This window comes from Rana temporaria, assembly GCF_905171775.1.
Source record: "Rana temporaria chromosome 9 unlocalized genomic scaffold, aRanTem1.1 chr9e, whole genome shotgun sequence".
NCBI lineage: Eukaryota > Metazoa > Chordata > Amphibia > Anura > Ranidae > Rana > Rana temporaria.
In genome coordinates this window covers 221,847-235,917 of record NW_024404481.1, presented here as the reverse complement: position 1 = coordinate 235,917, position 14,071 = coordinate 221,847, and the positions used below count along the sequence as shown (strand labels likewise).

The 14,071-nt window shown below is 57.7% G+C and overlaps 1 protein-coding gene across 1 annotated transcript; it reads right to left on the bottom strand.

The window, feature by feature from the left end:
• Window positions 1-1,370: 1,370 nt before the first annotated feature.
• GCNA (germ cell nuclear acidic peptidase) lies at window positions 1,371-13,430 on the bottom strand (the record flags this gene model as incomplete). Its single annotated transcript, XM_040334430.1, is given in 4 exon segments — window positions 1,371-3,439; window positions 10,967-11,171; window positions 12,211-12,349; window positions 13,286-13,430. Coding segments are annotated over 4 exon segments (736 nt in total), but the record flags the coding sequence as incomplete, so codon positions are not given.
• Between the last annotated feature and the right edge of the window lie 641 nt (window positions 13,431-14,071).

Below are 14,071 nucleotides of genomic sequence, written 5' to 3'. Positions count from 1 at the left end.
GCATGTAATGTAATGTGATGGCACTGTGGGGGCATGTAATGTGATGGCACAGTGGGGGCATGTAATGGCACAGTGGGGGCATGCAATGGCACAGTGGGGGCATGCAATGGCACAGTGGGGGCATGCAATGGCACAGTGGGGGCATGCAATGGCACAGTGGGGGCATGCAATGGCACAGTGGGGGCATGCAATGGCACAGTGGGGGCATGTAATGGCACAGTGGGGGCATGTAATGGCACAGTGGGGCTTGGAAAAAAAGGGGGTAGTCTTATACAGTGAGTATATCCCAAAACCAAAATTTTTCCTGGAAAATTAGGGGGTCGTCGTATACGCCGGAAAATACGGTAAATATGTGAAATATATGGCGTGTGTAACGGGAGACACTTTTGGGCACAGATTGAGCCAGGAAATAAGTTGGGTTCAGTCAGTCCCACCCCCCCCCCCACAGTTAGAACACATATGAGGGAACACATTACATGCTCCACCCTAAATGGAAGCCATATTTATGGCAGGGGGTGGGGTTCACCATGAATGGGTGTGGCTCTGTCATATATGGACTCCTTCGCTGGGCAGATCTAGGAGATTATACAGAAGGGGGGGGGGGGGGAGGGGGTCCTTCCATGGACGGTCTTTCAGAAATAAGATATTAAACACACACAGAGGAGGCTACATGATAAGAAACATTTTATTATAAAAAGTTAATAAAAAACAAACACAGAACACACAAATATAGAACAGACATGGAGGGTCCGGAGACACCCCACCGATCGTCACCCATCACATTCACAATTCCTGTCATCTACATAAACTGCCATTGTTCTAGAGCATCTGGGGGGGGGGGGCTCTCCCTGTGCTCCCCTTCATCTCCAAGGGGCATACGCCCCTCCCCCACAACGCCTGAGAAAGTTTTGATATACATCGTTGTACAATGACCTCCTATTGGCTCACAGCCCATTGTACAATGACCTCCTATTGGCTCACAGCCCATTGTACAATGACCTCCTATTGGCTCACAGCCCATTGTACAATGCCCTCCTATTGGCTCACAGCCCATTGTACAATGCCCTCCTATTGGCTCACAGAACATTGTACAATGACCTCCTATTGGCTCAGAGCCCATTGGACAATGCCCTCCTATTGGCTCACAGCCCATTGTACAATGACCTCCTATTGGCTCACAGCCCATTGTACAATGACCTCCTATTGGCTCAGAGCCCATTGGACAATGCCCTCCTATTGGCTCACAGCCCATTGTACAATGACCTCCTATCAGCTCACAGCCCATTGTACAATGCCCTCCTATCGGCTCAGAGCCCATTGTACAATGACCTCCTATTGGCTCAGAGCCCACTGTACAATGCCCTCCTATCGGCTCACAGCCCATTGTACAATGACCTCCTATTGGCTCACAGCCCATTGTACAATGACCTCCTATTGGCTCACAGAACATTGTACAATGACCTCCTATTGGCTCAGAGCCCATTGGACAATGCCCTCCTATTGGCTCACAGCCCATTGTACAATGACCTCCTATTGGCTCACAGAACATTGTACAATGACCTCCTATTGGCTCACAGCCCATTGTACAATGACCTCCTATTGGCTCACAGCCCATTGTACAATGACCTCCTATTGGCTCACAGCCCATTGTACAATGCCCTCCTATTGGCTCAGAGCACACTGTACAATGCCCTCCTATTGGCTCACAGCCCATTGTACAATGCCATCTTACTGGCTGCATTATCCCCCTCACAGTCTGGTTTCTGCTGTGCAGGGATTTCTGGAGATCAATATCCAGATTTCACAGTTGGGCAGGCGGTATTTTAAAGTGAACCCGTCCTTTGTCCATGCAGAGCAAAGAAACACACTCATTGTAATTTCCCCAGCAGCATATACTTACCCTCCCCCTATGGTTACCCCGCTGCTCCATTCAGCCTGTTGGAGGAGTGAGGAAAGCCAGCCATGTGTAAGCTCTAATTGAATCTCCAGCTGGAGCTTACACAGGGCCGGGCCACGTACCAGCACCGTCACATGCTCCTCCATACCAGGAAGTTCTGGATGTTTTCCCAGCACTTGGTGGCTGAATGGAGTGGAGGGAGAGTGAAGGAAAAGAGTATACGGTATATACCACTGAGCACATTACTAAACCATATTCCTTTCCCTTGTAGTGACAGGTTTCATTTAAAAGTACATTAAAAAAGGACAAGTGTAATAAACTGCTTTAAATCCATTCCCCTCCCCCACCTTACCTACACACCCACCCCTCAGACTTGCATGGAGCCATCCAAATGCATAAACGGATTCCCCAGACAACCCCGTACAAGGATGGGCGGTCTCAGCATGGGCGGAGCCAGAGAAGAGCAGGAGGTCTCGGCAGGGCCCAGAGAAGAGCAGGAGGTCTCAGCAGGGGCGGGGCCCAGAGAAGAGCAGGAGGTCTCAGCAGGGGCGGGGCCCAGAGAAGAGCAGGAGGTCTCAGCATGGGCGGGCCCAGAGAAGAGCAGGAGGTCTCAGCATGGGCGGGGCCAGAGCAGGCAGTGAGTGGACGGTGCCAAACAAGTAGGAGGTCTCAGCATGGGTGGGGCCAGAGAGGAGTAGGAGGTCTCAGCAGGGCCAGAGAAGAGCAGGAGGTCTCAGCAGGGGCAGGGCCAGAGAAGAGCAGGAGGTCTCAGCAGGGGCAGGGCCAGAGAAGAGCAGGAGGTCTCAGCAGGGGCAGGGCCAGAGAAGAGCAGGAGGTCTCAGCAGGGGCAGGGCCAGAGAAGAGCAGGAGGTCTCAGCAGGGGCAGGGCCAGAGAAGAGCAGGAGGTCTCAGCAGGGGCAGGGCCAGAGAAGAGCAGGAGGTCTCAGCAGGGGCAGGGCCAGAGAAGAGCAGGAGGTCTCAGCAGGGGCAGGGCCAGAGAAGAGCAGGAGGTCTCAGCAGGGGCAGGGCCAGAGAAGAGCAGGAGGTCTCAGCTCAGCCAGTGTTAAGAGGTTTTGGACCTGAGATGAGAAGGATCTTGCTCTGGGACAGCGGTGTGGAAGTAGCTGGGGACAGAGAGGTTACTGCCAGGTAACGGTGGAAGGATTGGGGGGAGGGGGTGGATTGGAGCAGTTTAGTCCCGCTGTCCTTTTGATAAATATCTGGATAAAAAGGATTTCATACGATTCCCTGAGATTCTGCACGGCTACATCTCGCATATTATTTCCCGGACCGACTTAAGCAGAAATTTTGGCCTTGGAAGAGAAGTTGGCACTAAGTTTCCTCATGACTTCGGCGTGACTCAGCCCCGTCATCTCTTTCTTCGTAGATCCGTAATTCTCCTTCACAAACTTGGCAAACGGATTGAGCTGGGTGTTGGCGGGGGAGCCGTCCTTCCGTGTCGCCGCCTGCAGCACCAGCTTTCCTTTACACAGCGCGCAGACGAATCGCTCGGTGTCCAGAGACTTGGAGTGACGTCCGATCCTCGGGGGAGGAGAGAAGAAAAAAAAAGGTAAAAAGACTCCTCTACAGCAAGCAGAGCCTCATACACATTACACAATCATCAGATCGAATTATAGAAGACCATGTGACCAAATATCTGAAGAGGAAGCCGCTCTCTGGAGACCGAGCGATCAGCCGCCATTGGGGGTCAGAGGTCCCGGGGATCAGCCGCCATTGGGGGTCAGAGGTCCCGGGGATCAGCCGCCATTGGGGGTCAGAGGTCCCGGGGATCAGCCGCCATTGGGGGTCAGAGGTCCCGGGATCAGCCGCCATTGGGGGTCAGAGGTCCCCGGGATCAGCCGCCACTGGGGTCAGAGGTCCCCGGGATCAGCCGCCATTGGGGTCAGAGGTCCCGGGATCAGCCGCCATTGGGGTCAGAGGTCCCCGGGATCAGCCGCCATTGGGGTCAGAGGTCCCGGGTTCAGCCGCCATTGTGATCGCTCAGTTCTCAGTCTTAGGAGGCGGCGGGAGACAAATGCAGCATACACATCGTGAGTGTAAAGGTCCCCCCCCCCCCCCCACACTTCTCTTTTACAGTGTGTGTAATCCCTCTATATCCCCATTGAGGTGACCGGCCTCAGGTGATATGCAGGAAGATTTGTTTCCTCGCTGTGTAAGTTGCACCTGTTTATCTGCTGTCTTCTCCTTTCTACACCCTTCAGAATGTGCAGCTTGTGTTACAAATCCCCCCCCTCTTTCAGCAGCACATAGGGGGTGGGTGGAGGACACTGTGTGAGAGCTGATTGGAGGAAAGGGACACCCCCCCCCCCCCCCAACATAGGCAGAGGAACGAAGGAACCTGCAGAGCTGTAGTCTAAATAGACAAGCTCCCTGCTAATCTCCCTCCACAAAACTAAATTTTCAAGCTCATGATCTCATGTGTCAGAAGTGACTCATGCCGAGAACGAAGCACCAGAGAGAAAACGGCACTTAGAGCTTTGGAGAGAGAGAAGTAAACACTACAGATAGATGTGCCTAGGTCAGATTTCATGAATGGGGATTACAAGCACTTTAAGAGTGGAGTTCCACCCAAAAAATAAATTTAAACTTCCGCTTTGAGGGACGGTGACCACCTGACATGCCACATTTGGCATGTCTTTTTTGGGGGGGGGGGGGGGGGAGTGTAAACACTTTAGAGGGTTCCAGCTGCCACTTCCTCCCGGGGCACGCCGCACCGGAAGTACCCCTCTCCCCAACCATCTGGGACCTGTGACAATTGCCCGGTGAATCATGACACATGCATGCGCGCCCAGCCGGACGCTCACAGTCACGATGCCGGCGCCTCAGAGAGGAAGATGAGCGAGGCTTCGTTCCCCCCGCATCGCTGGAACAGGCGAGTGACCGATTATTAAAAGTCAGCAGCTACACTTTTATATTGGTGGAACTCCGGTTTGAGGAGAAGCGGTCCCAGACAGGGACTATGTGTGTGCGTCACTACCTGGCATTGCAATGACCACTTAACCAGCGCTGTACCCGGTACATTGCTGGACTTTGGGGGGTTATATATCGGGACGATGCCTACAGCTGCACCCTGCTGCCTCCATTGACACGGACAGCAGGACTTGACTCCGCCTCCTCATCACTGGAGTTGATTGACAAGACATGGCCATCAGTCTGCCCTATGAGAAGGGGGGGGGGGGGGGGGGGGGGGGACAGACGAGGCCTCCCACACTGCACAGGACATGGCTATCAGTCTGCCCTATGAGAAGGGGGGGGACAGACGAGGCTATCAGTCTGCCCTATGAGAAGAGGGGGAGGGGGGACGGACAAGGCCTCCCACACTGCACAGGACATGGCTATCAGTCTGCCCTATGAGAAGGGGGGGGGGGGGGACAGACGAGGCCTCCCACACTGCACAGGACATGGCTATCAGTCTGCCCTATGAGAAGGGGGACGGGACGGACGGACAGACGAGGCCTCCCACACTGCACAGGACATGGCTATCAATCTACCCTATGAGAAGAGGGGGGGGGGGGGGGGGGGGGAGGACAGACAGACGAGGCCTCCCACACTGCACAGGACATGGCTATCAGTCTGCCCTATGAGAAGGGGGGGGGACAGACGAGGCCTCCCACACTGCACAGGACATGGCTATCAATCTGCCCTATGAGAAGGGGGGGGGGGACAGACGAGGCCTCCCACACTGCACAGAACATGGCTATCAGTCTGCCCTATGAGAAGGGGGGGGGGGGACAGACGAGGCCTCCCACACTGCACAGGACATGGCTATCAGTCTGCCCTATGAGAGGGGGGGGGGGGGGACAGACGAGGCCTCCCACACTGCACAGGACATGGCTATCAGTCTGCCCTATGAGAAGGGGGGGGACAGACGAGGCTATCAGTCTGCCCTATGAGAAGAGGGGGAGGGGGGACGGACAAGGCCTCCCACACTGCACAGGACATGGCTATCAGTCTGCCCTATGAGAAGGGGGGACGGAAGGACGAGGCCTCCCACACTGCACAGGACATGGCTATCAGTCTGCCCTATGAGAAGGGGGGGGGGGGACGGACGGACGAGGCCTCCCACACTGCACAGGACATGGCTATCAATCTACCCTATGAGAAGGGGGGGGGGGACGGACGGACAAGGCTTCCCACGCTGCACAGGACATGGCTATCAGTCTGCCCTATGAGAAGAGGGGGGGACGGGGAGGACAGACGAGGCCTCCCACACTGCACAGGACATGGCTATCAATCTACCCTATGAGAAGGGGGGGGGGGGGGGGGGGACGGACAAGGCTTCCCACGCTGCACAGGACATGGCTATCAGTCTGCCCTATGAGAAGGGGGGGGGGGGGGACAGACGAGGCCTCCCACACTGCACAGGACATGGCTATCAATCTGCCCTATGAGAAGGGGGGGGGGACAGACGAGGCCTCCCACACTGCACAGGACATGGCTATCAGTCTGCCCTATGAGAAGGGGGGGGGGGGGGGAACAGACGAGGCCTCCCACACTGCACAGGACATGGCTATCAGTCTGCCCTATGAGAAGGGGAGGGGGGGGACAGACGAGGCCTCCCCCACTGCACAGGACATGGCCATCAGTCTGCCCTATGAGAAGAGGGGGGACAGACGAGGCCTCCCACACTGCACAGGACATGGCTATCAGTCTGCCCTATGAGAAGGGGGGACGGAAGGACGAGGCCTCCCACACTGCACAGGACATGGCTGTCAGTCTGCCCTATGAGAAGAGGGGGAGGGGGGACGGACGAGGCCTCCCACACTGCACAGGACATGGCTATCAGTCTGCCCTATGAGAAGGGGGGGGGGGGACGACAGACGAGGCCTCCCACACTGCACAGGACATGGCTATCAGTCTGCCCTATGAGAAGAGGGGGGACAGACGAGGCCTCCCACACTGCACAGGACATGGCTATCAGTCTGTCCTATGAGAAGGGGGGGGGGGGGGGGGACAGACGAGGCCTCCCACACTGCACAGGACATGGCTATCAGTCTGCCCTATGAGAAGGGGGGACGGAAGGACGAGGCCTCCCACACTGCACAGGACATGGCTATCAGTCTGCCCTATGAGAAGGGGGGGGGGGGGGGGGGGACAGACGAGGCCTCCCACACTGCACAGGACATGGCTATCCGTCTGCCCTATGAGAAGGGGAGGGGGGGGACAGACGAGGCCTCCCACACTGCACAGGACATGGCTATCAGTCTGCCCTATGAGAAGGGGGGACGGAAGGACGAGGCCTCCCACACTGCACAGGACATGGCTATCAGTCTGTCCTATGAGAAGGGGGGGGGGGGGGCAGACGAGGCCTCCCACACTGCACAGGACATGGCTATCAGTCTGCCCTATGAGAAGAGGGGGGGACGGGGGACGAAGCCTCCCACACTGCACAGGACATGGCTATCAGTCTGCCCTATGAGAAGAGGGGGGGGGGGACAGACGAGGCCTCCCACACTGCACAGGACATGGCTATCAGTCTGCACTATGAGAAGAGGGGGAGGGGGGACAGACGAGGCCTCCCACACTGCACAGGACATGGCCATCAGTCTGCCCTATGAGAAGGGGGGGGGGGACAGACGAGGCCTCCCACACTGCACAGGACATGGCTATCAGTCTGCACTATGAGAAGAGGGGGAGGGGGGACGGATGAGTCCTCCCACACTGCACAGGACATGGCCATCAGTCTGCCCTATGAGAAGGGGGGGGGGGGGGGACAGACGAGGCCTCCCACACTGCACAGGACATGGCTATCAATCTGCCCTATGCGAAGGGGGGACGGAAGGACGAGGCCTCCCACACTGCACAGGACATGGCTATCAGTCTGCCCTATGAGAAGGGGGGGGGGGACAGACGAGGCCTCCCACACTGCACAGGACATGGCTATCAGTCTGCCCTATGAGAAGGGGGGACGGAAGGACGAGGCCTCCCACACTGCACAGGACATGGCTATCAATCTGCCCTATGAGAAGAGGGGACGGAAGGACGAGGCCTCCCACACTGCACAGGACATGGCTATCAGTCTGCCCTATGAGAAGGGGGGACGGAAGGACGAGGCCTCCCACACTGCACAGGACATGGCTATCAGTCTGCCCTATAAGAAGGGGGGGGGGGACAGACGAGGCCTCCCACACTGTACAGGACATGGCTATCAGTCTGCCCTATGAGAAGGGGGGACGGAAGGACGAGGCCTCCCACACTGCACAGGACATGGCTATCAGTCTGCCCTATGAGAAGGGGGGGGACAGACGAGGCTTCCCACACTGCACAGGACATGGCTATCAGTCTGCCCTATGAGAAGGGGGGGGGGACGGACGGACGAGGCCTCCCACACTGCACAGGACATGGCTATCAGTCTGTCCTATGAGAAGGGGGGGGGGGGGGGACAGACGAGGCCTCCCACACTGCACAGGACATGGCTATCAATCTGCCCTATGAGAAGGGGGGGGGGGACAGACGAGGCCTCCCACACTGCACAGGACATGGCTATTAGTCTGCCCTATGAGAAGGGGGGACAGACGAGGCCTCCCACACTGCACAGGACATGGCTATCAGTCTGCCCTATGAGAAGGGGGGGGGGGGACAGACGAGGCCTCCCACACTGCACAGGACATGGCTATCAGTCTGCCCTATGAGAAGAGGGGGAGGACGGACGAGGCCTCCCACACTGCACAGGACATGGCTATCAGTCTGCCCTATGAGAAGGGGGGGGGGGGGGGGGGACAGACGAGGCCTCCCACACTGCACAGCACATGGCTATCAGTCTGCCCTATGAGAAGGGGGGACGGAAGGACGAGGCCTCCCACACTGCACATGACATGGCTATCAGTCTGCCCTATGAGAAGAGGGGGGGGGGGGGGGGACAGACGAGGCCTCCCACACTGCACATGACATGGCCATCAGTCTGCCCTATGAGAAGGGGGGGACGGGACAAGGCCTCCCACACTGCACAGGACATGGCTATCAATCTGCCCTATGAGAAGGGGGGACGGAAGGACGAGGCCTCCCACACTGCACAGGACATGGCTATCAGTCTGCCCTATGAGAAGAGGGGGGGAGGACAGACGAGGCCTCCCACACTGCACAGGACATGGCTATCAGTCTGCCCTATGAGAAGGGGGGGGGACAGACGAGGCCTCCCACACTGCACAGGACATGGCTATCAGTCTGCCCTATGAGAAGGGGGGGGGGGGGGGGGGACAGACTAGGCCTCCCACACTGCACAGGACATGGCTATCAGTCTGTCCTATGAGAAGGGGGGGGGGACGGGACAGACGAGGCCTCCCACACTGCACAGGACATGGCTATCAGTCTGCCCTATGAGAAGGGGGGGGGGGGGGGACAGACTAGGCCTCCCACACTGCACAGGACATGGCTATCAGTCTGTCCTATGAGAAGGGGGGGGGGGACGGGACAGACGAGGCCTCCCACACTGCACAGGACATGGCTATCAATCTGCCCTATGAGAAGGGGGGGACGGAAGGACGAGGCCTCCCACACTGCACAGGACATGGCTATCAGTCTGCCCTATGAGAAGGGGGGGGGGACAGACGAGGCCTCCCACACTGCACAGGACATGGCTATCAATCTGCCCTATGAGAAGGGGGGACAGAAGGACGAGGCCTCCCACACTGCACATGACATGGCTATCAGTCTGCCCTATGAGAAGGGAGGACAGACGAGGCCTCCCACACTGCACAGGACATGGCTATCAGTCTGCCCTATGAGAAGGGAGGACAGACGAGGCCTCCCACACTGCACAGGACATGGCTATCAATCTGCCCTATGAGAAGGGGGGGGGGGACAGACAAGGCCTCACACACTGCACAGGACATGGCTATCAATCTGCCCTATGAGAAGGGGGGGGGGGGGGACAGGCGAGGCCTCCCACACTGCACAGGACATGGCTATCAGTCTGTCCTATGAGAAGGGGGGGGGGGGGGGACAGGCGAGGCCTCCCACACTGCACAGGACATGGCTATCAGTCTGTCCTATGAGAAGGGGGGGGGGGGGGGGGGGGGGGGGGGGGGACAGGCGAGGCCTCCCACACTGCACAGGACATGGCTATCAGTCTGCCCTATGAGAAGGGGGGGGGACAGACGAGGCCTCCCACACTGCACAGGACATGGCTATCAGTCTGCCCTATGAGAAGGGGGGGGGGGGGACAGGCGAGGCCTCCCACACTGCACAGGACATGGCTATCAGTCTGCCCTATGAGAAGGGGGGGGGGGGACAGGCGAGGCCTCCCACACTGCACAGGACATGGCTATCAGTCTGCCCTATGAGAAGGGGGACGGGACGGGACAGACGAGGCCTCCCACACTGCACAGGACATGGCTATCAGTCTGCCCTATGAGAAGGGGGGGACGGAAGGACGAGGCCTCCCACACTGCACAGGACATGGCTATCAGTCTGCCCTATGGGGAAGGGGGGGGGGGGCAGACGAGGCCTCCCACACTGCACAGGACATGGCTATCAGTCTGCCCTATGAGAAGGGGGGGGGGGGGGGACAGACGAGGCCTCCCACACTGCACAGGACATGGCTATCAGTCTGCCCTATGAGAAGGGGGGGACGGAAGGACGAGGCCTCCCACACTGCACAGGACATGGCTATCAGTCTGCCCTATGGGGAAGGGGGGGGGGGGCAGACGAGGCCTCCCACACTGCACAGGACATGGCTATCAGTCTGCCCTATGAGAAGGGGGGGGGGGGCAGACGAGGCCTCCCACACTGCACAGGACATGGCTATCAGTCTGCCCTATAAGAAGGGGGGGGGGGGGGGGACAGGCGAGGCCTCCCACACTGCACAGGACATGGCTATCAGTCTGTCCTATGAGAAGAGGGGGGGGGGGGGGGGGACAGGACGAGGCCTCCCACACTGCACAGGACATGGCTATCAGTCTGCCCTATGAGAAGGGGGGGGGGGGGGACAGACGAGGCCTCCCACACTGCACAGGACATGGCTATCAGTCTGCCCTATAAGAAGGGGGGGGGGGGGGGGGACAGGCGGGGCCTCCCACACTGCACATGTGATAACGGGTCACTACTCACGTGTTTTTGCAGCGGGAACACTCGTAGGTGAACTTGTAATTGATCTCATAGGTGTGACATCGGGTGACCATCGGTAATTCGGGGTGAACCAGCGTGGCTTTCCGGGCATATAGCCTCCAGTACTGACCATGCCCGTCTCTTACCCCATTGATGAGCCAGGTGGCGGCATGACAGATCTCATGAATCAGCGTGTCTCGGAGGCGATCTGAAATGTTCAAGTGATGGAAAAGGTTTGAGATTTCTTATATTTTATAAACAAACATGTTATAGTCTGTAATGGTACACAGAGGCCCCCCGATCCTCCTCTTCTCAGGTCCCCCCCACTGGCACTTCTGGCTCCTCCTCCCAAGTGCCCCCGTAGCAAGTTGCTTGCCATGGGAACACCCATGCAGGCTCTAACACGTCAGTGTACAACTTGGCCCCGCCCCCACGTTACATAATTAAATAGTAGGTGGGGTTGAAAAAAGACACAAGTCCCCCCTATGTGTGTGATTATATGTCAATGTTACATTGTATATCTCTGTATGTTGTGGTCCTTCAGGAGACTATCTAATAGTTTCTTGAAACCATCGATGCCCCTCCCCTGCTGAGACCACCGCCTGTGGAAGGGAATTCCACATCCTTGCCGCTCTTACGTTCTCTTCTCACAGGCTGTGATTGAGAGCAACAGGAGCAAATGGCTGTCCGTTACTACCTCAGAGCCCCGCTACTGCTGAGGAGCCCCGTGACAGAGAGGAGCCCCGCTACCGCCTCCCGAGCCCAGAGAGGAGCCCCGCTACGGCCGAGGACCCCTGTGAGGAGGGAGAGGAGCCCCGCTACGGCCGAGGACCCCCGTGAAGAGGGAGAGGAGCCCCGCTACCGCCAAGGACCCCCGTGAGGAGGGAGAGGAGCCCCGCTACCGCCAAGGACCCCCGCGAGGGAGGGGAGCCCCACTACCGCCTTCAAGAGGAGCCCTGCTACTGCCTCAGAGCCCCGAGAGGAGGGAGGGGAGCCCCGCTACTGCCTCAGAGCCCCAAGAGGAGCCCCGCTACTGCCTCAGAGCCCCAAGAGGAGCCCTGCTACTGCCTCAGAGCTCCAAGAGGAGGGAGGGGAGCCCCGATACTGCCTCCGAGCCCCGAGAGGAACCCCGCTACTGCCTCCGAGCCTGATACAACTATGGAGTAATTCTGCTGAACATGAGAAGAGAAGGATCTCATATTCTCCCGTCATCGCTCCTAGAATGTCCAATCATTGTGGTCTCATACCTGCAGAATCGCAGACTTTCTCGGACAGTTCTATTCTGGCATATCGCTGCAGAACCGGGATTTTCTTCTGTCCCGTCACACAGTACCCCGCCGTCTTCCTCATCTTTTTATTCCACAGTATCTCCAGGTTGTCGGGGAGCTAAGAAGAGAAACACAAGACAAGTCCACCGTGAGTGAAGGACGGCTCTTCACCTGAAGGTCAGCCCATTGGACGGGAGAGGTCTCCACACCCAAAAGGTGGTCAGCCCATTGGATGGGAGAGGTCTCCACACCCAAAAAGGTGGTCAGCCCATTGGACGGGAGAGGTCTCCACACCCAAAAAGGTGGTCAGCCCATTGGACGGGAGAGGTCTCCACACCCAAAAGGTGGTCAGCCCATTGGACGGGAGAGGTCTCCACACCCAAAAAGGTGGTCAGCCCATTGGACGGGAGAGGTCTCCACACCCAAAAAGGTGGTCAGCCCATTGGACGGGAGAGGTCTCCACACCCAAAAGGTGGTCAGCCCATTGGACAGGAGAGAGGTCTCCACACCCAAAAAGGTGGTCAGCCCATTGGACAGGAGAGAGGTCTCCACACCCAAAAAGGTGGTCAGCCCATTGGACAGGAGAGAGGTCTCCACACCCAAAAGGTGGTCAGCCCATTGGACAGGAGAGGTCTCCACACTCAAAAGGTGGTCAGCCCATTGGACAGGAGAGAGGTCTCCACACCCAAAAGGTGGTCAGCCCATTGGACAGGAGAGGTCTCCACACTCAAAAGGTGGTCAGCCCATTGGACAGGAGAGAGGTCTCCACACCCAAAAGGTGGTCAGCCCATTGGACAGGAGAGGTCTCCACACTCAAAAGGTGGTCAGCCCATTGGACAGGAGAGGTCTCCACACCCAAAAGGTGGTCAGCCCATTGGACAGGAGAGGTCTCCACACCCAAAGGCCAGCCCAGTGATGGAGTCATCTCGCTATTTACTTTGGGTTGGTGTGTTTGATTTGTAACTTGTCACCAATTATAGCGGAGAACAGGAAGTATGCAGAGAACAGGAAGTATTCGGAGGACACAGAAATGACCGGACTTCAGTCAGCGTACCTTATCTTCGAAGATGGTGCGATTGTAGAGACTGTACAGTCTGGTAACAAGTTCATATTTTTTCTGTTTGAAATCCTTCACATATTGGGATGTTGGATGAGAAAGATCATTCAGAAAGCAGCCTTCTACTTTACATGGAAAACCCCTAAATATAGCAAGACAGGGAAAATGAAAAGTGTTACCATCTGCCATCTTTAAAATAGAATTCAAAGAGGAAAAAAGGAAAATAAAACATAACTGATAAAAAATGCAAACGTCTCCCAATCCCTTCTATGACCAAATCCAGCTCATCCTGCTCCCTCTCCCATCAGTCACACAGCTCACCCTGGCCACCCCCTTCCCAGCTCACCCCCCCTCCCCAGCAGTCACTCCGCTCACCCCCCCTCCCCAGCAGTCACTCAGCTCACCCCCCCTCCCCAGCAGTCACTCAGCTCACCCCCCCCCCAAGCAGTCACTCAGCTCACCCCCCCTCCCAGCAGTCACTCAGCTCCCCCCCCCCCCCTCCAGTCACTCAGCTCCCCCCCCCCCCTCCAGTCACTCAGCTCAACCCCCCCCCCTCCCCAGCAGTCACTCAGCTCCCCCCCCCTCCCCAGCAGTCACTCAGCTCCCCCCCCCCTCCCCAGCAGTCACTCAGCTCACCCCCCCTCCCCAGCAGTCACTCAGCTCACCCCCTCTCCCCAGCAGTCACTCAGCTCACCCCCCATCCCCAGCAGTCACTCAGCTCACCCCCCATCCCCAGCAGTCACTCAGCTCACCCCCCATCCCCAGCAGTCACTCAGCTCACCC